The sequence below is a fragment of the Acinonyx jubatus genome, chromosome B1 (genome assembly GCF_027475565.1).
Source record: "Acinonyx jubatus isolate Ajub_Pintada_27869175 chromosome B1, VMU_Ajub_asm_v1.0, whole genome shotgun sequence".
NCBI classification, from domain to species: domain Eukaryota; kingdom Metazoa; phylum Chordata; class Mammalia; order Carnivora; family Felidae; genus Acinonyx; species Acinonyx jubatus.
In genome coordinates, this window is record NC_069382.1 from 83,685,619 (window position 1) to 83,711,054 (window position 25,436).

Below are 25,436 nucleotides of genomic sequence, written 5' to 3' on the forward strand. Positions count from 1 at the left end.
GCATGAAGTGATAACATGAACACACATTTGGAATAGACTCTCAGGATCAGCCCTCAGCTGGCCATGTCTGGCTTTCACATTTTCATCTTTTACCAACGTCATACCCTGCCTCTCTCCTTCTTCCCATCACCCATTTTTCTCGGGCAGGTCAACAGAACACATCCCCATACATTCACCCTGCTTTCCCCAAGTCTTTGCCTTTGTATATGCCACCTACTTGCCTCAACTGCTCTTTATTTCAGCAGGTGTTTGCAGAGGAGGAAAACCACTGTCTTCTTCTCCTGTTTATTCAGAGCCCACCCTACCTTTACCATTGGCTTCCTCAATATCTCTCAGCCCTGTCCTCTCTTGGAAATCCTCTAGAAAGGCTTTTAGCACAGGGCACACAACCTGTTCGTACAGAGTATTTGGAAATCATTCTCTAGGGGCTCTGTATCCTATTTTCCCTACTCCTGAACCAAAAGAATAAATGAATGCTCACAATACAGCTTTGCACAGGGTAGGAGCAGGAACAAAGACACATTGCAACATTTAATTTATCACTGTAGGTAAGCTAGCAACAGATTTCCCACCTGGGATGTCTCTGGAACCATATTTTACTAGAAGGAAGCAAAAGTGGGAGTCCAGATGACCAAGCCAGATCAGAAGAACTGCCCCTTGGAGCCAAGGGATCTGCCGGTGTCATTTCCACCGCCCTGTCCTAAGAAAGGAAAGTAAAAGGAGCAAGTTATATCTCGCTTCATAGAGTGCATTAGCAATTTACTATTTGCTTTCTAGAATGTCAGTGATCTCATTTGACATCCTCTGCAAAAAGCGTTCAAACGAAACACTTTATTTCTTTTTAAAATTCAAGGTGTTCTTGGTTCCTGCCTTGGATTTTCCCGGGTCTGGATTTGGTGGTTGGAAAGAAGAAAGGAGGATGAAAAGTTAAAAAGACAGGAAAGGAAGCCGAGAGGATGCCTGCAAGGTTCCCAGGGTGCCCGAAGGATACAAGGGGCGCTCCACTCTTGCTTGGGTGAATTCCCAGCTCGGCAGGACCTTTTACCAGAGTCCCCGAGATCGCGCTTGTTTAGGAAGCCCGCACCTGCTCCCGGCCCCAGCTGGGACCGGGGCTGGTCCCTGCTGCGGTGCGCCCTCCCTCGGAAGTGCCGGACGCCGGGCGCAGGGCGCAGAAGGCTAGGTGCGCGGCGACTGCTTTCGGGGTGGAAGCCGGCTCTCCAGGCGCGCGGCGAGGATGCGGGTGGGAGGGACTTGGCGCTCCAGGGCACGCCCCAGCCAGGTCCACCCCCGGTCTGCGGAGACCTGGCGAGCCGCAGCCCCCGAGCGGCTGCCTATATAAGTCACCCGGCGCTGGCAGGGCGCACGGGAGCTTCCAGCCAGCGAGCCTTGGTCCTCCCCGGCGCGAGGGCGGAAAGACGAGAGGTGCGCCCGGTTCCACCTGCAGCCACTGCCCGCGCGCCACCCAAGCTGCGAGCGTCCCCCGCCTCTCTGAAGTCAGGAAGCCGGTTTGCTGTCCCAGCGGGACAGGGGAAGAGAGGCAGGGAGAAATTCCACCTTGCGGGGGCCCAAGTCCTTCTTCCTTGCGCCCGCTCGTCGCTCCGCAATTTGAGCGAAGATGGTGGGCCTGACAGCCTCAGACGTGCCCCCGACCATGGCGGTCAAGATCGTCTCTGCTGGCGTGGCGGCCTGTGTGGCGGATGTGATCACCTTCCCGCTGGACACGGCCAAAGTCCGGCTACAGGTAGCGAGCGAGATGGGGACGTGTCTCAAGGAGAGGGAGGACATCTATTCTGTGCGTCCCTTTGACAAGCGCTTTGGTTTAACCACCCCTTCTCAAGGCAGGGCCGTGGGCCCCTTAACAAATGGTGCGGCATTGTCACAGCACTGGATGCATTAGGGTGGGAAACTGGAATGCTTTGAGAGTAACGGAAGAACCACAAGAAGCCACGGAAGACAGGTTGACCATGTCTGCTGCCAAAGCCCCCAAAGTTAGGGTGTATTACGTGTTCTAACGGCTAACAATACCAGCCTCTCCCAGTTTACAAGCCAGGCTCTTTGCCTTTCTTAATTTGGAGGGATCACATTCGCATCTGCCGCTTAGGGGTCCTGGAGAATTTATACAGGGAGGGTGAGAATGTTCAAAATGTGCATTATAGCTGATCTCTCTGCATATATACATAGCTAGAGAGATACAGAGATATATAGGGAGACGTTGCTGAAAAGGGAAAAGGAACTGAAAATAGGAACACAGCCGGGAAAATCTTGGCTTAAAGTTTCTCCTCCACCGAGGACCACCTATGGCCAGTCTTCGTTCTTTCCTCACCAGTTAGGATCCCCTTACTCAATTTTAACTTCGCTCTGACCTGTCCTTTCTCATTTCCAGATCCAAGGCGAATGCCAGACCTCCAGCACCATTAAGTACAGAGGTGTCCTGGGAACAATCACCACTCTGGCAAAAACAGAAGGGCCGATGAAACTCTATAGTGGGCTGCCTGCTGGCCTCCAGAGACAAATAAGCTTTGCCTCTCTTAGGATCGGCCTCTATGACACCGTCCAGGAGTTCTTCAGCGCAGGGAAAGAAAGTAAGCAGGGAACATTCCTGGGAAGGACAGATAGAAAGACATGCCCTGAGCCCAGCTCTGGTCAAGCAATGTTACATGCAGGGTAGTGGTCCTCATAACAAATTGTCAAGGAAGCATCTAATATTAGCTTGGTACTCACCGTTCATGGAAAGAAAAGTGTGCAAAATCCAGTTTTCAGATGCAGATTTACACTTGTAAAAATCACCCGGTGGATCCTAGATATTTGGGGCCTCATTTGGATATCCATCTGGAGAAGATGGATGGGCTGCAAAATAACATTTAAGTCAAAGTTCTCCAAACAGTGAAGTCTCTCAGGAACACCAGTGGAGCTTGTTAAAACTCCCAAGTGCTGAGGACTGCCTTGTCCTCCGAATCTGAATTGCTCAGGTTGGGACCAGGGAATCTATGTTCTCACAAGTTTCTTGGAAATTTTGGCATGCAACAAACTTGAAACCCTTTGGTCTGAAGGGAAGAAAATCAGACCTCATGAGGAGAGTTGAGAGGACAGGAAAAAACTCGTTTCCTTTAAGAGTTTCCTTGTCAGGTCTCCAGTGTTAGAGAAGACCAGAGAACCGAGTCAGGTGCAGCGGTGAGGAAGGACTACAGTGGACTTAAGCTTGCCAATTTAAAAGATGGTTATCTATTGTATGCTCAGCTCCTAGACAAGCATGATGAGAAAAGAGTACAATCATACAGTTAGGAAAAGAATTGCTGTACTTCCTATATGCAGGTTAGTATGTTAAGTGCTGAATTGATATTATTTTAACTGACACAGTGACTCTATGAGGTAGACGTTATTGTCTCTGTTTTACAGATTAGGAAACAGAATGACTGAGAAAGCCCTTGATGAGTAAATGTTTTTGATCCATACTTTAATTATGGGAATGAGCATGGGGGTGGGGGTGGGAGAGGAGGGCTCCAAGACTATTTATAGTTGATTAAATAATATCTGTCTTGAGTAACTTAGGCTAAAAGATTTCAAAATTTTATATCAAAAATCACTTTTTTTCACTTCTTTTTGTTGTTGTTGTTCCCTTTGTAACCCTTCATAGCCTGATAACACTTGACATCCCATACGGGGGCCGTTTGCCCACTTGGGATTTTCCTAAGACCTCGAAGTCCAGTAATTAACATCACCATTGATGAGAGGAAGGTTAAGCCTCCCTGGTGACTGGTGCCTCCTCCCAGTTGGGATATACAGAAAAAGAGAGCCAAATATGGGAAAGAACTAAGTATTGTGTTTCTTGGTGCTTCAAAGTCTTTATTTTTTAAAAAATTCTAGTCAACTTTGAGGTTTCTAGCCTATAGTGATTTAGCACATACTTAGTGCATGATCATCACAAGCATTGGGGAAATAGAAAAGATATAAAGATAGAATAATACTAACTACTAAAATTAAAAAGACAGAGTTGCATTCTGGGTCTTGGTTTTTTGTTGTTTTTTGTTTTTTTTTAATTTTTGCTTGATAAATATTTTTTCTCTCTGAATAGCAACAGCTGGTTTAGGAAGCAAGATCTCAGCTGGTCTAACGACTGGAGGAGTAGCAGTATTCATAGGGCAACCCACAGAGGTCGTGAAGGTCAGACTTCAAGCACAGAGCCATCTGCATGGTCTCAAACCCCGATACACCGGGACTTACAACGCTTACAGAATTATAGCAACAACGGAAGGCCTGACAGGCCTTTGGAAAGGTAACTGACTTTAAGGTGAATTTTATAATTATTAAAACACATGTATTCAATTACCACTTTATCGTATACTGGAGCTATTAAACATTTTCTTCTTTTCAGGGACTACTCCCAATCTGACGAGAAATGTCATCATCAATTGTACAGAGATAGTTACATATGATCTAATGAAGGAGGCCCTCGTGAAAAACAAACTACTAGCAGGTAACCTCCTATTGTAGATAACAACCAGGTCTGCGCATTTACAATTTCATCCTGGAGCTTCTCCAACCACATTGTACTAAACCCCCTAATTGTAACAGTTTTCTCTTTTAAAAAATTAAGTAATTTTGAACATTAGATATAACTTTTTTAAAACGATTATTTATTTTTGAGAGAGAGAGAGAGAGAGAGAGACAGAGTAAGAGCAGGGAGGGGCAGAGAGAGAGGGAGACATAGAATCTGAAGCAGGCTCCAGGCTCCGAGCTGTCAGCAGAGGGCCCAGTGCAGGGCTTGAACTCAGGAACCTTGAGATCATGACCTGAGCTGAAGTCAGATGCTTCACCGACTGAGCCACCCAGGTGCCCCCATTAGATAGAGTTTTTAAGGAAAAAAGTTGTGGGGGGGGAGCACCTGGGTGGCTCAGTCGGTTGAACGTCCGACTTCGGCTCAGGTCATGATCTCACTGCTCATGAGTTTGAGCCCCGTGTCCGGATCTGTGCTGATAGCTTGGACCCTGGAGCCTGCTTCAGATTCTGTGTCTCCCTCTCTCTCTGTACCTCCCCTGCTCATGCTCTGTCTCTCTCTCTCTCTCTCTCAAATATAAAATAAAATAAAAAAAATTAAAAAAACCCAAACTCTAAATATTAGATGTTTTGCTACAACAAAAAGAAAATGCAACTATATTCTTAATCAGCATTATTCTCATTTAATACTAATATATGGGACTTTGTTGGCATCTTATTCTTTATATAGCATAATTCAGAAGGTGAGTCCATCCCACACTATATCCAAATGAGCTGGTTAAATAAGGAGCTCATCAGTGGTTTTATCTAAAATGTAGTACCATTGGATAGGTTCCTAAAATATTCTAACAGGTTCTATAAGGATCTGATAGAGAACTGAAAACTAGAAGCTTCTTCCAAAAGTCTGATGCTGACTTGTCTCATTGGTCCGTTTTAGATGACCTACCCTGCCACTTTGTGTCAGCTCTCATCGCCGGATTTTGCACAACTGTTCTGTCCTCTCCAGTGGATGTGGTAAAAACCAGATTTGTTAATTCTCCACCAGGACAGTACACAAGTGTGCCCAACTGTGCAATTACAATGCTCACTAAAGAAGGACCACTGGCTTTTTTCAAAGGGTAGGATATGGTCTTCTCTATCTGTAATGCTGTGTTCACAGTATCTATGTGTTTTGGGGTGCTGTCTCGTCCAAATAGTTGACCTATAGCTAACCAGCCTTTGTCTATGCAGTATACTTAGTATCTATTTTTCCTTGCCATAAGTATCTCCAATCCTCCAACACTGGGCCAGAACATTAAAAACTGTGATATTAAAATTTTCTCAGCCTTGATCAGAAGCTCACTTAAAATCAGTGACCTCTCACTTGGTCCCAGTCTATTGGAAACGTAGATGGGATTTTGCCTGATCGGGGCTAGAGAACTATAAAGTGGAGAGAAAGTGTAATAGAGGAATAAGAGAAAATAGGATGTGATTTTTACTATTTAAATTTTTTAAAAATATTTTTTAATTTCAAGTTTTTATTTTAATTCCAGTTAATGTACAGTGTTCTATTAGTCTCAGGTGTAAATATAGTGATTCAACACTTCCATACATCACCCAGCGCTCATCACAAGTGCCCTCCTTCTCCCCTATCACATTTTTAACCCATCCTCCACCCGCCTCCCTTCTGGTAACCATCAGTTTGTTCTCTATAGTTAAGGGTCTGTTTCTTGGTTTGTCTTTGTCTTATTTTTTTCCCTTTGCTTTTTTGTTTCTTAAATTCCACTTATGAGTGAAACCATATGGTATTTATCTTTCTCTGACTGACTTGTTTCTCTTAGCATTATACTCTCTAGCTCCATCCATGTCATTGCAAATGGCAAGATTTCATTCTTTTCATGGCTGAGTAATATTACATTGTGTGTGTGTGTGTGTGTGTACCACATATTTATCCATTCATCTATCCATGAACACTTTGGCTGCTTCCATATCTTGGCAATTGTAAATAATGCCGCTATAAACACAAGGATGCATGTATCCCTTTGGATTAGCTTTCTTATATTTGGGTAAATATCCGGTAGTGCGATAGCTGGAATTTTCACTATTGTGACTTGATGGACTCAGATTTTTAGATTGTATTAAAGTAAAAGTAAAGAAAAATCATTGCCACTGACCTGGAAAAGTGATGCAGAAAATGGTGTGGCTTAGATAATTATTACACTCACCTAGAAACTAGTATTGTGTAGATCCCATTTCCCATTAAGCAATATTATATTGGAAACTACCTTCGTAAGAAAATACAGTATGAACTAATTTATGGATATACTTCATAAGGACTAAACTAGTGATAATATAACAAAATTCTATAACCCTTTAAAATTGGAAGGCAATGCCTCAAACCTTATCAAAGGCATAGATGCACCAATCACATTATCCACAAGGTTCCAATTCACCATAATCAGCACTTATATGTTAATACAAATGAAATACATTACAAAATTAATTTAGAATGGATATATCAGTTATCAACCATTAACCATTTAACAATATATATATTTTTTAATTTAAAACCTTTTGGGGATACATGTGACAACAAGGATGAAGCCTGAAAACATTATGCTAAATAAATTGAGCCAGCCCCAGAAGGACAAATGTTGTGTAATTTCACATATATGAGGCATCTAGAGTAGTCAGATTCATAGAGACAGAAGTGAATGTGGTTAGCAGAGGCTGGGGGAGGTAGGAGCATAGGGAATTCTTGTTTAATATGTACAGTTTCAGTTAGGGATGACCAAAAGGTTCTGGAGATGGGCAGTGGTTGCTCACAATGTACTTAATGCTACTGAACTACACACTTAAAATGGTAAAATGGTAGACTTATGAACATTTAAAATATGTAATTAAAATATGCACACACACACACACACACACACACACACACACACACATCCATCCAGGAGTCAGAAGAAATGTATTGAGACCTAAACAAAACAAAACAAAACAAAAAACAAAACCACACACAAAAACCTTGGGGGTCTGATTTTTATAGGCCAGATCTCTTTAAAAAATCTACCCAAGGCAGATTTAACTGATGACATCTTTTTCTGGAATATCTCATTGCTGCAAACAGGCATTCAAAGTCAATCATTTGGTCTGCACAGTTTGACATAATTCTTAAACATAACACACACACACACACACACACACACACACAAAACCCACAAAAAGCAAAACCAAAAAATGCACTTAGTCTCTTGACAGTTTAAGGACAAGAATTGCCAAGATCTGGACAGCACGAATTTCTTCACTCTGGAAAATGGTCGGTCCACTTACCACTTTTTCTTTGCTTTCTCCTTTTCCTCTTTCAACAGTTTCTATCTCCCATCCAGAAAGCAGAGCAAAACAAAGCAGAACTTTCCCCTCCCCTCAAAAAAGGGGAGTTATTGGAAAATGCCCCTTCAGGAATGAGACATGCTTTGGAGGGAGTGAAGGCTGTGTATGTATGTGTCTAGATGTGAGCACCTCGGTTTTGTTGTTTTGAAGAAGTTTTAGACAATATTATTTTAGGTACACAGTAGGGAAGGGTGAAAAATAGCTACCTTTAAGTGCCTTTATTTGAGAAGAGTGGCACAGTGAGAAGCATAAGCTGTCTGTGCCACAATAACTTTAAGAATTCTAACAAACTCAGAGAATGGTGATGTGCACTTTCCTAGATTTGTACCTTCCTTCTTGCGACTCGGATCCTGGAACGTCATTATGTTTGTGTGCTTTGAACAGCTGAAGCGGGAACTGATGAAGTCAAGGCAGACCATGGACTGTGCCACATAATCGTCTTCAGGAAAAGGATGTAACACAATGGTGGGAATCTGTGCTGACTGACCAGATAATTAAAATCCAAAACAAACAGAACATACTCATTTCACCCTAAAAAGATAGAGGAATACTAATTGAGTTTTGGACTTTTTAAAGAAAAAATTGTATTTATTTCTTGTGACTTTTATTCTCAGTGTTTTAAGAGGGAGTGTTTTAAAGAAAAAATTGTATTTATTTCTTGTGACTTTTATTCTCAGTGTTTTAAGAGGGAGAAAACAAAACAGTCAGTATGCACCCTGGCAAATGCAGTGTCCGGATAAATGACTGAATCTGCCTGTTTGGGGAGGGCTGGGGTCTTACGATTGGATATGAAGAACTTTAATATGTTTTAATTATAATTCAGGTCGCCAGAAGAGGCAAATGGAGCGGTGCATTTAGGTTTATAAATATTTAATGTTTCCTTTTAACTTATTAACCCAGTTGTAAGTTAATATATTCAATAAAGGACCGTTAATACCTTTAAAGGTTTGCCGTTTTGGACCTATATCTGAATCTAAGACTTGCAGTTCACCTAGACTACAAAGTGGTCCAATAACAAGTGAAGGTCTTTGGAACCAATAGGCAGAAACTTACTTTAAATGTAATTATTAGGTTTTTTTTTTAAATTTTTAGAGTCTATATTTTACGGCACTTTTAACAACTTCTAATCTAAGTCACTATAATCATTTGGGCCTATTGTTATTAGAATCGTGGTGTCGGGGCACCTGGGTGGCTCAGTCAGTTGAGCGTCTGACTTTGGCTCAAGTCATGACCTCATGGTTTGTGAGTTCAAGCCCCATGTCAGGCTCTGTGCTGACAGCTCAGAGCCTGGAGCCTGCTTCAGATTCTGTGTCTCCCTTTCTTTCTGCTCCACCCTCCCCTTCTCTCTCTCTCTCTCTCTCTCTCTCTCTCAAAAATAAATAAACATTAAAAAAAATTTTAGAATCGTGGTATCTATCCCAGAGTTACAGCATTTTTGAGCCAGAAGGTACCTTTGGTTAGATACAGGAACAGTCTTAGATTTCTACTGGGATAAAAATGAATCTTCATGGCATCTTTCCAGCAAAGCTAAATTCATTATTAACACCTGCAGTAACCTTTTTTTCATGCCTACAAACTGAGTGCCGAAGAGACAGGGAAAGAATAAACAAGAGATTTACAAAGTATAAGGCATGGTCCAAGCTTGTTTTCAACCGCAAACAAGGAATGACACAAGGTCCAGGAAGCCCACAGGCTGTCAGGCAGCATTCTATTTGTTTTTATCGGCTCCATGTTCTATCTACTGTTGTCTTTTTCCCCTTGACTTTATGAGGTTTTTCCCTGGTGCTTATTTCCCCTGTTGTTACCTGCAAAAGTGTCTTGTAGCAAATGTCTTCAATATCCCTCCCCCGTCACCCTGCTCTCACCACTTTAGCACACACAGGCCTGACTTCCTATTGTCATGTCAGCACCTCTACAGGGTCTTCTGGCCATCAGAGCCATCTTTGCACACCTGTGCACGGCATGCTAGAAGTGCAGGGAAAATAACACACCCCTGGGAGGCCCTTGCCCAATAACTGATGGGAGTTGGTGTATAAATACTTCAGTCCCCTTATCCTCAGATGGAGTCACCCCTCATCCTCATCCAAGGGCTCAGAATCCAGTTACACACAGTGTTATTTTACTTAATACAAAATACCCTTAATGGGAGGACTTCAGTTCCCTCCCTCGGTTCCCCACTCCCTTACCAGCACTTCCTGGGATCACCTCCCAAATGAATGACACTTCTTTATCTCTAGGTCTGATTCTGGGGGAATCCAAATGATGAAAGATCACCCCCTTACAGCTGCATATTTCTGTCAAGGATTAGGAAGAAAACATAAAACTTCGTTTCTCTGCTGAAATCTTGCTCAGGCAATAGGCAGTAGTAACAAGATGCTCCCCTTTGACCAAACTGTAATCAAGCTCCTCTGAGCCGTGTTTTCCCAAGAAGTACCATTGTTAGGCATGTCTTCAAAGCTCAGTTTTAGCAAAAAATCAGGCTGAATAGGTTTAGCCAGAACCCCTCACCCTTGATAAATGATCACCCTTGATAGTTGATCAAATTCCTCCTCTACCATTGATATCTGATCAATTCTCTTGGATTTTCTATGTACATATATCACTTATGAATAGTCACTTTTCTTTCTTTCCATCCACTTGTCTTACTGCACCAGGTGGGACTTCTATCACAACTTTGAACAGATGTGCTGTGACAATTTGGATTACTCGTCAAATGTTCACTCCTTACCCCTTCCTAATAGAGTATATTTCGCTGTTTCATTGATGTTGGACTTGTCCATGTGACCTGCTAGATGACCAAGCGAACATTGGTGGACATGATGTTAGCAAAGGCCTGAAATACCTTTGAGCCACTGGGCTTGTTGTTTCTGTGCTTCTGCTGCACCGTATAAAGAGCATACCTCAGGTAGCCCACGGGTCCCAGATGCACAAGTCACATGGAGCTGACAAGAAGCAAACCCACGACCTATATTTAAGGCCAGATGAATCCAGCTGGGATTAGCAAAGCTGCCTGGTTGGCCTACCCATGTGTGAGGAGGAAATGCTTTTTTGTATGCCCCTAAGATTTTTGTATGATTGGTTGTTATGCATTGTTCCTGTGGCAAAAGCTGACTGATACAAGTGGTGACACCCTTTCTTATTTCTGATCCAGACATTTTACCATTAAATATATTTGCTAGGGTTTATTTTATAAAGACACATTTTGTAAAATTAAGGTAACCCCTATTTCTCACTTGCTATGTTTTTAACATGAATGGATGTCAAGTTTTTATCAAATGCTTTTCCTGTGACTTTTAAGATCATCATGTGATTTTCAAATATTGACGTGGTAAATTTCAATAATTTTATTCTGGGAATTAACCCAACTGAGCTATAATTGATCACACATTAAAACAGCATATCTATATGCAGTTCATTATTTATTATGTAATATATGAAATTCAATATATTTCTGGATTTCAGTGTGCTTCTATTTTATTTAGGATTACTGCATCCAAAGTGACATTAGCATATAATTATTCTTTTTTGTTCTGTCCTGGTTGGGTTGAGTCATCAAGATTATGATAGTCTCATGAAGTATAGGGTGTCCACCCTTCATTATTTAGAAAAGATTATGAAAATTGTTACCATTTTATTGTTAAATGTGTTAACTCACCAGTGCAAGCTACACGGAACTGTAGGTTTTTTAATGGAAAGGTTTTTAATTACTGAATCCATTTAATAGTGCTAGGACTTTTTGATTCCCTATTTCTTTCTGTACAGTTTTGTTTTGGTAAGTTATATTTTTCTAGAAATGTTTATATCCTATCTCAATTTTCAAATTTTTGAGGTTATCCTCAATACATTTTCTTTCCAGTATTTGCAGGATCTGTAGTGATGTTTCACACTCAATTCTTGGTATCATTATTTTCTTCCTTATTCTTTAAAATTTTTAAAAAATTTTTACTTCAGAGAGAGAGGAAGTATGAACAGGTGGCAGGGAGAGAGAGAAAGAGAGAGAATCCCAAGCAGGCTACATACTCAGCACAGAGCCCGACATCGGGCTCCATCCCATGACCCTGGGATCACAACCTGAGCTGAATTTATGAGTTGGATGCTTAACTGACCTGAGCCAGCCGGGCGCCCCCCTTATTCTTTATTTATCTCACCAAGGTTAATCAGTATTATTAGTCTTTCCAGGCAACAGATTTTTACTTTTGTTGATTCTATTGTATGCATTTCTATTCCGTGCATCTAAGCTCTGACCTTTAATATCTCCTTCTTTATTTTCTTTACATTTATTTTGATCTTCGCCAAACTCCTTGAGATGACTGCTTTGTCTTTAATTTTCAGCCACTTTTTTCTAATACATACATTTTAAAGCTATAATTAGTATTAGCTTTAATAAAGTTCATTTGCTGAATCCAACCAGTTCCATATGTAGTATTTTTGTTTAGTTCAAAATGATACACACACAGAGGAATGCTCTGCAGCTGTAAATAAATAGAATAAGGAAGCTATGTATTAATATAAAAATGTATCTAAGATACACTGTAAAGTTAAGAAAAGCACACTGCAGTGCAGTATGAATTATTCCTATCCTTTGTAAGAATGGGGGGGGGGGAGTGGTAGCTTCTTTTCTTTTTTTTCCAGCTCTTTTCTGGTCTCATAACCAATTGTTGTTACCCAATAACATCTTAAATAGGTAATTAGTGGATGAGTTAGTCACAAAAATAAAAATTTTCTGTGTATTCTGATTTACCCTATAGAAACATGATTAAAGGGTTAAATAAGGAAGTCACTGTTTCATGAACATAAATGGCTTAAGTAAGGGATGGGGAGGATAGGAAGAGACAGAAGGATTAGCAGAGCGGCTTGTAACAATTTTGACACACTTTTTTATTTGTTCACAACATTCTGAACAAAATGACATCACATTTAAACTATTGCTTTTACATATGAAGTTAATTGTTTTATCCAAAGTAGACAAAAATCGATTTCTTTAAGTTGACAACCAGCACTTTTTCCCCCAGGGAAAGCCACTGCTTATTTTTTTAATACATTAACAGAACCACAGAATTGCCCTATAATTAAAAAAAGAAAGAAAGAAAAAAAAAGGATTGCCCTATAATAGTTAGGTCTTACCTGAACTACATTTAAACTTTTTCTTGTCAAAAGGTGAAGCCAGAAAAAAAGAACCAGCTCACTCATGATTTCTCTCAGATGTTTAATAAGTCCCTTCGTCTTTGTTAAAAATCTGCTTGTGCGGAGAGGTTCATAAATGTGAAAATGGACAGGAAGCCTCCCCAGACTTGTTCAGAGAGAAGTCAGGCGGACCATTTATCCTGAGAAAATAGCTGCTGGCCCCTGATCATTAATTCTAAACATTATTGCCCTCCAAGCCAAACTTCTCTTCTGTGCCATGATAGTGTGTAATCTTTTCTGCTCTGGAAACGAGAATTCCACTTTCCACTCATGTAATGCTGCTCCTTTGAGCAAATCTTTGACCAAGTTCTATTTCGCTGAATGCAAAGGGGAGAAACAGTATTTAAACAATTATTAATACTGGAATAAAAATGAAGAGTACATATATTTTTCACATAGAAAAATACATACAAATCCAAGTAGCTGTTAAAGTAGAAAAAAAATCAGGATGGGCATTTTTTAAGAAAAAGATCCTGTTTTCTAAACTGGTGCCAGTAAGACACTGATTTTTATATCTAACTATATCACCATATTTATATACAAAGAGAGGCTGATCTAGGTTCACTGACATACTGATATCCCCTGATTCTCCCATTTCCCTAAAGATTGTCTTTCAGAACATACTTGAACTACGACCAGTATAATTCTATTTTTACACCATTCTTGTCACTGGCACGCTCTCTTTGATCTGGCATATACAAAAATTGATTTTAACATCGATTCACTTTTCTGATGCTAAAACAAACATAATTTTCCTGCTACTTCAATTCTATCACTACTTTGGTATTTTATTCATTATTACAGAAACAGGGAAGATTCTAAACATGGATTTTAAGACTACATAAAATTCTAACACACATATGCTGAAAGCAAGGAAAAATAGGACAGGAGACACAATTATATTTTTTCATGTATGTCACTATGTTACATTCTAATTTACAAGTGGGGACGCTTAGCTTGGCTTCCAGACTCTCAAACTTTAGAATTTATTGGTATCTTTTAGACCAATTCACTACAGAGCTTCTGAAATGGTTATTGAGTATCTGAAGCAAAAGCAGGACAGTATCTATATTGTACAAACAGTGATGGATTTAAAGAACATATTACCGACCAAACTTTAAAATGACATTCTCAAAACATTATTACAAAGTGTTTTTCCTCCACAGAAGGCGAAAAACTTGATTACTTTAAAAAGTTTTCCCTTCCATACATACTTGTGTCATTCTTTATTAAGCATACTGACAAAGGTTTAAATCAGTTCAAGACCTCAGCTGTTGAAAGATTAAAATATAAAGGTAAGAATTTTCAGCATAAACATTGAAAGACTAACAGAATTGCTTTCCATGTAATAGTAAACACTATAAAATGAGCTTTAATGGTTAGCACCTGATCCTTACCAGGATTTTGCTACATCTCCTAGAACTGTAGAGCTAGAAACTAATGCACTGAAAGCATAAAGAAAAAATTGAGACAATCCCAGGGTTTAGAAGTCTCCTACAAGAAACCAATTTTAAATGCCTGTGATATGGAGACACTAAACCACCACAATCAATAATAAAGTGAACCCAAGTTTTACGTGTTTTATCCTGTTGAGAAAGTAATAGTTTTGATGCTGTGCTTTCAATGTGTGTGCTATACGACACTGCATCTGTTACTTTCCACTCAGATGTTTTTTACCTCTCTGACAAGTTTGCACAAAGAGGTCTGTCAAGAGACATGAACAAACACTGAAAGTCTCGGGTCTTGCTACCACATGAGTCAGTCCTTAAGCACCTGATATACACATTTAAAGACGGGCTAACTCTCATCATATTTAAAATATGTCTTTAATAGGCCAGTTTCTGTAGGATTTAAGAACTTAGTGATCAGACAAACCTATCTTTAAACTCTTTTAGTTTTGCTAGGAGTACAAATGTCTAAAACACACAAGGAAGAAATCATTCCCATGAGAAGCTCATCACTATATAATCCTTGACAGCACTTGATGCCCTCCTGAGATTTTAGGAGAATAAAGCTATACGAAATGCACAGTCATCATCCTCAGGCTACTTTTGAATCCCACAGACCACTAACTCAAAGAATACCCATAAAGTCCATATACCATTATCCAGAAACACCATGGAGGCAAAGCAAAAAGAAGCAACAGTTAATCGTAAATAAAATAAACCAATGATGTTTCACCAGTATTTTTGAAAAGCTTTAAGTTTTCCTTTTGTATAAGTTCAAAGACAGTTTTATTGAAATAGCCACTGTCCTTTGAATACAGTCTAGATTTTCTTAGCCAATACATCTCTTTTCATAAACACTCACAGGCAGAGAAGCCTCATAAAAGGCCTTCACACCAAGCATTATTATTCTTTTCTACAACTGACTGAAAAGCAAATAACTGAAGATGAGAAAATGCTTTTAAGCTTTAAAATACCACTGTGATATTTTAAAGTGTGGTATTTAGAAACAAAAAAGCTAGTCACCAATACTGTCATTCTCTCATTATCCATTATGCTAAATAATCAAGGAAACCAAAAAAAAAAAGAGGCCATGATTCTTTATCCTGTCTGACATATCAATGCTTTTTGCTACTAATGAAGCAACATTAGGGCATGTGATTGAGATGCAAACAAAGAAAACCATGAAGAACTACTCTTCCTGTTAATTAACCTAGGAAGAAAACATGACAAAGAACAATCATCTCCAAACTAAAACACAAAAAATCTTAAAAGAGCTTTGAAAGGTTACGATACTGACTTGATAGTACAACACACAAAAATGAAAACTGATTCTTACACATTTTAATCAACCAATTAAATACAAATACCTGATTTGTACTTTTACACTACATGGGCTAAGTCCCAAGTTCCAAACTGTAGTTCACAGGACTCTACAGAAGGGATCTTTGGAAGGATAAGGTACCTTTGGAAAACAGTGTATAAACAACTGTAAACATACACTGATTGTCCACTAGCTTTCTTAAATAGAATTTCTGAAATCTTTTTGTAGGAAATTATATATAAGGAGTGTAATTGATCAGATACTTTCTATTACAACATATAAATTCTGTTGTGTGTGCAAAATGTGGTAGAAATAGAAGATACTACGGATGATTCATATTTTTAAAGTAAGTGATACATTACAATCCAGTAAGAGTCCTTTAATCTTTTCATGAAACTTCTCTCTATACATGTTGAAATACATAATGCTTTCTGGCTTTTCTTCAAACCAAAACTTGTCAAATTCATAGACAAGGTAACCTGCGGTTAAAGAAAAACAAAACATAAATATAGTCTCAGTAGGGAAATCACAACCAAACCACCTCATTTTAAAGTACAGGACCATCCTTTAAGTTATATATTAAAATACAATAATCAGGAATCATATTAAACTACTAGAAACCTGAAAAACCTTGTAAGAAATATTTTTGTTCAAAATAAGCAGGAATTTCAATAAAATATTTAGTATATTTACTGTTTGTCTCAAGTATCAATAAAATCCCTCAAATGTAAGAGATACAGTACTGTCAAAAGATGCCTTGGGAATAGGAAAAAAAGTTATTCCCAGAGACCCCTGAAACACAAATATGAAAGTAATGAGAAAATGTGGCACCTGGGTGGCTCAGTTGGTTAAGTGTCCAACTCCTGATTTCAGCTCAGGTCATGATCTCACGGTTCGTGAGTTTGAACCCTTCGTTGGGCTCTGCACTGACAGTGCAGAGCCTGCTTGGGATTCCCCACCCCCCACTCTCTCTCTTTTTCTCTCTCTCTCCCCACCCCCCCTCAAGTAAATAAAAAATCTGAAATAACAAGAAGACATTAGACAAGGATAAAGTATACAAAAGCCGTTTTCTATTGATTTATAAATCTAATAATTATTTCTACTTTCTTCAATGAACTATCAACATCTTCTCTTTTTAAAAAGAATACACAGTGCTTGCTTCGGCAGCATATACACTAAAAAAAAAAAAGTATACACAAACTCTAAATAGTAGGCTTAATGTTTTTGTTTTTCAATATCCTCATGACAGTAGCCAAGTTAACCCTCAAAGTATTAACAGTACATAATAAAAATAAAAACGTAAATAGATACATTTACAAGCAAAAAATGTGAATTTAAAATCACTCTTAAACCATATTTGGATTCAACCAAATATATGTATTTATTTAACAAATGCTACTATAGTCATGCTCACCACTTGCTCATGTGTGTATTTACTCTCCCAGCAAGCCTATGATGTGGTATTGTTATTCCCATTTTACCGATGAAGAAATGGGGGGCACAGAGAGTTTTTACTTTTTTTTTTTTTTTTTTTTTTTTTTTTTAGTAATCTCTATGCCCAACATGGGACTAGAACTCATGATGCTGAGATCAAGAATCGCATGCTCTAGTGACTGAACCAGCCAGGTGCCCTGAGAGCTTAAGTAACTTGCCCAAATCATATAGTTCGCAAGTGGTCTCTATTATGTTATAAATTAGACTTTGTATCCACCAGAATCTCATTTCCTCTTCTGAGAGGATTTTTAATAAGGGATAGAAGTGACTTATTTCAGATAAATGGAGGAGGGGAGGGAAAGACAGTGACTACATAAAAGTGTGGCTAGATTATCATAATCACTTAGTATGAAAAAAAGTGAATTCCATTTTAGAAATTAGTCATAAAGCAAATACTAACAGTTAAGAACCATGACATTTCAACATTGAAATATCACTTCATAAGAAGGCCAATTTAAAAAAGATTTCAGAGTAATCTCTTGATATGATAAAACAGATTTTTGTTAACTAGGATATATGAGAACAGCAAAGAATAAGGCCTCTTTGAGCAGAGGGCTTTTCATTCCCAAAAGCCAAACTGAGAATGGTAATCTTGTACTTATTTTTAAGTGGTATTGTTTTTAATTTTCATTTCATTCAAAATTTACTTTGTGCATACATTAGAATAGTAGATCTGAAGAAATTATACATTCATATATAAATTGAACCTGTGCTCCCCCCCATGCCTACTCCCAATATATTGATAGGGACATACAATAAAAAATTTGGAGATTAATATGTTGGGTAGTATGAAAACTAAGACATCTATGCAAACTTGATATTTTTGTTTTAATTATATTTGGCAATTATATCTCATCTATTTACCATTCTTGTAAGTCCTCTAAATTGCTTTTCATTACTGCCTAAGAAAATGAGTATTTAGGTTTCGAACAAACTGCTCAAGTATAAGGTACTAGCAATTTCTTGCTTCAGAACTGAGTTGTTGGTTTATAATGTAAACTGGTCTTAGAGAAAGACCAGCCTGAGACTATAATGGCTAAATTGATTTACTGAGACATCAGGAAACTGCAGGAGATGAGAACAAAATTACAGAGGGCTGACAGGGCCTTGCAAGACTCTGAAAGCCTTGCAGAAATGGATGGAAAAGAGTTGTATCCACAAAGCACATCTATTGCTGTTTTGCCTCTAGGAGGTTTCAAACACTAGACTCAACAGAAACACCATACAAAATTTCTAACCTCAAAATTCCCCGTATGCTTTTACTGTCCCTGACCAAAGCCACAGGGGCACTTAAGGTTTTCCAAAAGGGGTTAAAAGAAGGTAACCATAGGAACAGGGATTAACTGTAAACTGGCATGAGGGATTTATTGGGATGATAAAAATGTTCTAAAAGTGGACTATGGTGTTAGTTGTATAACTCAGCAAATTTACCAAAACTCACTGAATTGTTCACTTGAAACGGGTGAATGTTATGGTATATAAATTATACCTCAATAAAGTTGTTATTGAGCCATAACTTTTCTGTTATACAAACTTGAGTTATTTTTTTTTTGAATCACCAAACCACTCAGGTGACACTGGATATCTGCTTGCATTTTTGACATACAACACAAGGGTGACAATGGAGCTAAGAAACTGAATTGGCACTCACTTGTTTCCAGCCTTGTCTATAGAGAACAGTAACACCAACAAAAAAGCAGTAGGGATAACGAGGGGAATGGGAGATGGAGATATATCACAGAGAAATAATATATGTGAAAGCTAATCTCTTTATAGTTCTTTATTCTACACAAAAACTTTGACCTTGGAATTGATTTGTGCAAATGAACTGGGCCCAGTCCCCCAACAAATAAGGTTTGAAATTATTTTCTAGTTAGAATATGCTCTTAAAAATAAAGAATATTTAAATACCTAAAAAAGAATATCTAAAAATAAAGAATATAAGAATAAAACCTTAATTAAGACAAAAAACTTCAGGGGCACCTGGGTGACTCAGTTAAACTGTGTCGGCTCAGGTCATGATCTCACAGAGCTTGAGTAAGAGCCCCACATCAGGTCTCTGCTGTCAGCACAGAGGCCACTTTGGACCTTCTGTTCCCCCTGTCTCTGCCAATCCCCTGCTCATTCTCTCTCAAAAAATAAGCATTTAGGGGCACCTGGGTGGATCAATAGATTGAGCATCCAACCTCGGCTCAGGTCATGATCTTGCAGTTCGTGAGTTTGAGCCCACGTCAGGCTCTCTGTGGTCAGCACAGAACCCGCTTTGGATCCTCTGTCCCCCTCTCTCTCCCCCGCTCAATGTGTGCTCTCTCTCAAAAATAAATAAACATTAATAATAATAATAATAAATAAACAAAGATTTTTTTTAAAAAGACATAAAACTTTACAGTAAAGGGTATAAAAATCAATTTGGGGGAGGAAACTCCAGTGTATAAGATTAAGAGAGGTGTGTGTGTGTGTGTGTGTGTGTGTGTGTGTGTGTGTTTGCTTTAAATGTTCCAAGAAATTTGAAACATAAGCTTAATTGTTTCTAGGATGATGCACAGCTCTTATGAATCTAGAACTGATAAAAACAAGGCAACTGAGAAGGTCCTATAATGACTTTTGCACCTCAGATATTACCTTGATGCTCTTCCTAGACAGGAGCCAAACAAGATGTTGATGCTGAGGGCACTGAGATCAACAATATCCAAAGATGCTCGTGTTACCCATAAATAGGGGCAAAAATACTGGGCAGAAGTCATTTTGCACTGCGTTCTTACCTACCACACTTTGCATTTACTTGAATATGGTAAAATGTTTAATTTGGGGGAGGGGAGAATTTTTTGATTGTTTCTTTTTATATTTGTTTTATGTTCAATTGGCATCTTTAAATAAGCATATATTTCATAGAGAAAACAAATTATCAGAGGCCATCAGTGAAGTCCCAGGAGTCTAGACACTATGCTAAAAGTCAATGAGAGGTTTAGGGGAGTAAATCAAACAAGACTAATGGGGATAAATAGTTCCCTGGCAACAAGATGAAAGATAAGACCTGGAGAACAGGGAAAAGATGATGCAGATTTGGATAAAAATCTGTTCAAAACGCCCAACCCTTAAAAAAGGAGACTGGCTGAGCTTGACCCAAGGCAAGGAAGGGTCTCTTCCCAGCTCATAGGACGAACACACAGACTTAGAGTCTGTACTAATGGATAGGTATGCTGGGGCTATACTGACCCGGTTTCACGATTTTATCTGGGAGCAGCCAAGGCACGGAGACATCTCCAGTACAGTCAGGAAGGGCCAGGAGGGTGTATAAATAAAACTACAGTGATAACTCTGCTATGGTAAAGGAAACCAGTGCCCCTAGGCAGATCATCGACAGGGGTCCTAGGGACCTGAAAAACCTGACCCTCCATCTGAAAACACATTGTATCAACTCCTACTTTGTGTGCCCATCCCCATGAGATCCTTTAACCTTTTCCATTAAAAAAAAAAAAATCTAGACATCCAAATGCTGGAGGCTAAAGAGAGAGGTTGGCCTTAAGATGTACATTTTGGCATCACTAGTACATATATGGTATGTCAAACAGGGGACTAGATAAAACCACTTGGAGATAGAATGAAGGGCTGAAGACAGAAGGGGGTCTAGGGCTGGGCTCTGAGGTGCTCCTACATTTAGTAAGGGAGTAGATGAAGGCTCAGCATAAAAAGTCTATGGATGAGTCAGTTGGGGCCAGAGAAAAGACAAAAGAATGTGCCATCAGAAAAGCCTAGATAAGGTTGCAAGAAGAAAGGCATGGTCGTTTAAGCCTGGTGCTGCTAAAAGTATCAAATAACACAAAGAAAAAAAGGGGGCAAGTGGATCTGGCAACAAAAAAGTTGTTCATGTATTTGAGAAAATCCGTTTTAGCAGTGTAGTAGGGAGAGAAACCAAACTGGAGTTAGAAAAAAGATGAGCAGTTAGGAAGTGAAAACAGCATTTATTTTAAAAGTTCAACAACGAAGGGGAGCAGATAAATGGGAGTGGTAACTGGGGGTAGATGCCGCACTAAGGGAATGTTTCGTTTTGGTTTGGAAAATGAAGGCTCCATAAACGCAGAGATTTTGCCTCATTTCTGCCATATCCCCAGTGCCCAGAACAGCATCTGACACACAGCAAGTGAATGAATGAATGAATGAATGAATGAATGAATGGGAGATACTAAAGCAGGTCACTAGTTCTGATAAAAATATTCCAAAAGAGGAGAAGAGAAGAATAATAGAGAAAGAAATGGGTAGCCAAAGGAACAAAGTCTCTGATAAGACTTGAGAACGTCATGTCTAAACTGAGATTTGAAAGATGAATAGCAACACCTAGAAAGAAAGGAGGGACCAGAACAGTGCTCCAGGCAGAGTGAAAGGTCCAGAGTCAAGAGAGAGCATGACACATTTGCTCACCTAAAAGAAGACCAGGGTGCCTAAATTTCAGACTGTAGGGAGTTGGTGTTTGGCAGAAGATGAACCTGGAGAAGTTACCAAGGTATGGATTATGAAAGGCCTTCTAATGGAACCTTTTAAAGAATTGTAGGCAGTGGAGCAAAACGATTAGATTTTCATTTTATTTCATTTTATTTCATTTCATTTCATTTCATTTCATTTCATTCATTTCATTTCATTTTATTTTTTTAATGTTTATTTAGTTTTGAGACAGAGAGAGACAGAGCATGAACAGGGGAAGGTCAGAGACAGAGGGAGACACAGAATCGGAAGCAGGCTCCAGGCTCCAAGCTGTCAGCACAGAGCCTGACGTGGGGCTCAAACCCGCCATCATGACCTGAGCCGAAGTCGGACGCTTAACCGACTGAGCCACCCAGGCGCCCCTAGATTTTCATTTTAAATAGTCCTATCTTCAATGTGTAGAAGAACTGGAAGAAGGTCATCAGAGAAAGACTAGTGAAAAAGCTAAAACAGTAATCTAGTAACAAAAGCCTGATGTCATGCAGTTACAAGGGGGATGGGAAAAAGTAGATAAAGGCAAGAGAAATTTAGGAAGCGACACGCCGGGAGTAAGAGATCAAGTGAAGGCCAGGGAGGCTGTGTGAAGGAGAGGCTTGGATGACACCTTCAACAATGGAGATGAAGAAGTTATGATTCGGCAATTTATTACCTAACTAGTTTCCTATATCCTGCCAGCATGCAAAAGGTGTTACAAAAAGATCAAGAAAAGTAGAATGGGAAACTATGCTAGGTTTAAATTCTTTGCCTCTGAGCAATAGCTTCACAAGATAAGTTCATTTGATTAAACCTTCAGTGTGCAAATACCATCACAATAAAAGTTAATGGAACAATGGTAATAATGACAGCATTAGGAACAGTTATTAAGTACCACCAACCTAATACAAGAAAACCTGGCCTTGAAAAGGGGGTGGGGTGGGGATAGGAGGTGGGGAACGTTCCTTTAAATTTTCTTACAAGACTAACAAAATAATCTGTGAATGGCCTGTCCTTGACTCAGCAGCATTCACTAACCAGTATTCAAGAGAGAAAATTCATTTTATAGTTGACTACAAAAATGGATGTCTACAGAAAAACTGCATAAATCCTAAATTTGCATATATGTGAAAAAACTGCCTTGCTGAATTTTTTTATTCAGCAAATATAGAAACTGATGGTAAAATACTCTTGGGGACCCATCTACCATTATTTCCCTGTTTTTCAAAGACCCTAAATAAAAGCATAAGTTATATACTTAATAGAGATATTAAATTCTGTATCTTCCTAATGATTTAAAGATTCTCTTAGAAATATCTAGTTTTAAGTCATTTTAATACTCACAATAAAACTGATGAAAGTGTTCCATTGTCGGTATACCAGGAACAAAGTTGTAGAGATGAAACTTCAAAGCTTCACTCTTTAGCAAGCTATAAGCCATCTCAGTAAGGTTGATTCCAACTATTGCATAAGAATACCTATGTCAGAAACATTACCAGTTATACCAGCTAGCCAAACAGCTCATAAAATAACTTTAAAATTATGCAAGAAATCAGTGAAAAGTTACTTTGATCCATTTCTAATACAGTATTGATTCTATAATAATCTCTACCTATTAAGAAAAATAAACCAGAATATATAAAAGATTTCTGTTCTTTTAGAGGCTGTTGACTTTCTGGATATAATCTAAGAAAGTAAAAATGAAGCTTTGGATACAAAAATACTGACTCAAAGGGGCACATGCACCCTGACGTTTATAGCAGTTTTATCAACAAAAGCTAAATTATGGAAAGAGCCCAAGTGTCCACTGACTGATGAATGGATAAAGAAGATGTGGTGTGTATGTATGTACACACACATGCACACGCACGCACACACACACACACACACACACACACACACTATGGAATACTACTTAGCCATCAAAAAGAATGAAATCTTGCCATTTGCAACAATGTGGACAGAGCTAGAGTATATTATGCTAAATAAAACAAGTCAGTCAGGAAAAGAAAAATACCATACGATTACACTCATGTGGAATTTAAGAAACGAAACAGATGAACATAGGGTAAGGAAAAAGAGAGAGAAGAAAACCATAAGAGAGTCTTAACTATAGAGAACTGAGGGCTGATAAAGGGAGGTGAGTAGGGAATGGGCTAGGTGAGTGATGGGTATTAAGAAGGGCACTTGTGATGAGCACAGGATGCTATATGTAAGTGATGAGTTACTAAATTCTACTCCTGAAACCAATATTACACTATCTTAACTAACTAGAATTTAAATAAAAATCTGAAAAAAAAATCCAATATATATGTTTGTGTGTGTGTATATACACGCATATGTGTGCATGTATGTATATACACACACATATATGTAAAGCTATAAATGAATAAATAAATAAATATGAAGCTTTGGTCACACAAATACCAAAAACCAAAATCCTTAAAAAAATTAAAAAGAGTACTACATACACTCTCATTGACTTCTAACACACACTGGGTAACCTGACATTTTCTCCATTATCAGAGTCTTTATTTTTATAATGTAATATTTTAATAACATTTTTTCAAAGATAGGTCTCATTGGAATATAAGAATAAAATAATAATGACAAAGCTAATAATAGGGCCTCATTTGCATTTCACTTCACAATTTTCAAAGCTATTTTTCATTTTCCTATTTCTATTTCAAAGCTATTTCCTATTCCTATTTTCAAATCTATTCCTCAAGAAACTTTCTTAAAGTTCCTTACCTCCATTTTATAGACAAACTATATCTTGTGACAAAAATATACTGAATACAAAACTGATTTATGATCCACTTAACTTTTAAAATAATGTATCATGCAATATCCTTTATAAAGTCCTTATTAAAAATAATCTCATTTTTTAAAATACCATGAAATACTTTCAAATCCAGATAATCTCATCAACACTTTAACATTCAAGAATTTATAGTTGCTTTGATCTATCCAGCTTACCCTAATTTTGGATGATTTGAACGGGAAAGAATCTGGTGAGCTTCATTGGTATAGTTTTCACTGAAATACCTTTAAGAAGTTTAGGAAAAATAATAAAATACATCATTCAAATTGAAGATATCCAGGAGAAATTTTAAAAACTACTGTTAAGACGATAATACTGCCACAATCATCCCAATCTCCATCTTAAATCATTTCAGGGACTCGGAAATGCTTCTGAGTCAAAATTTAATTCTGAGCTATCAGGCCTATCCTGTTAGTACAGGGCATGGGCCCTTGGCAAGGCTTTAAAGTACTTAAGCAAACAAATGATTTAACAAGAGGCGTTCTATCTATCTTTAAAACAGATCTAGAGTTCTTCTTGTTTGTTTGTTGTGACTTTAAATTTTCTATAAAATAGTCCATGTGTGCCTGTTGGGACATCATCCTTTCACCTTGGCTTATTTCTTCTATTGCAGCTTAGGTCAGTATTGTGTAATGGTGTTTTCCGTGCAAACAGAAGAAGGTCAATAGCCTTTCTTCTGCACTAAAAATATCCTCCTTGGTCAGTGGTATAACTAAAATGCTGGCCATAAAACAGAAGTATTAGCAGGTACCACAGAGAAATACATAAAGCTATCTGTTTGTAGGCTCATACATCCTGTTGGCTTATAGTAATGAAACTTCTTTGAGTTCTTAACGCTAGGGACTAG

General features: G+C 38.5%; 2 protein-coding genes across 3 annotated transcripts in view; one reads left to right on the forward strand and one right to left on the reverse strand.

The window, feature by feature from the left end:
- Positions 1 to 1,478: 1,478 nt before the first annotated feature.
- On the forward strand, positions 1,479 to 8,495 carry UCP1 (uncoupling protein 1). The gene is made up of 6 exons (XM_015073593.3): positions 1,479 to 1,741; positions 2,384 to 2,582; positions 4,073 to 4,273; positions 4,373 to 4,474; positions 5,432 to 5,612; positions 8,187 to 8,495. The coding sequence occupies exons 1-6, from the start codon at positions 1,616 to 1,618 to the stop codon at positions 8,299 to 8,301; spliced, it is 924 nt and encodes a 307-aa protein (XP_014929079.1). The 5' UTR covers positions 1,479 to 1,615; the 3' UTR covers positions 8,302 to 8,495.
- Positions 8,496 to 10,102: 1,607 nt separating this feature from the next.
- ELMOD2 (ELMO domain containing 2) overlaps positions 10,103 to 25,436 on the reverse strand; it is a 34,254-nt gene continuing 18,920 nt past the window's right edge. For both annotated transcript variants that reach the window (XM_015073618.3, XM_015073619.3), the window contains exons 7-9: positions 24,745 to 24,813; positions 23,110 to 23,243; positions 10,103 to 16,298 (exon numbers count right to left, since the gene is read on the reverse strand). In XM_015073618.3, the coding sequence (XP_014929104.1) occupies positions 16,153 to 16,298; positions 23,110 to 23,243; positions 24,745 to 24,813 (349 nt within the window). In that variant the 3' untranslated portion in view covers positions 10,103 to 16,152. The remainder of the gene's footprint in view (positions 16,299 to 23,109; positions 23,244 to 24,744; positions 24,814 to 25,436) is intronic.

Coding starts and splice junctions, on each gene's coding strand:
- UCP1 (XM_015073593.3), top strand. CDS start 1,616: ATGGTGGGCCTGACAGCCTCAGACGTGCCCCCGACCATGGCGGTCAAG. Junction 2,583..4,072: donor CTTCAGCGCAGGGAAAGAAA/GTAAGCAGGGAA, acceptor CTCTCTGAATAG/CAACAGCTGGTTTAGGAAGC. Junction 4,475..5,431: donor GAAAAACAAACTACTAGCAG/GTAACCTCCTAT, acceptor GGTCCGTTTTAG/ATGACCTACCCTGCCACTTT.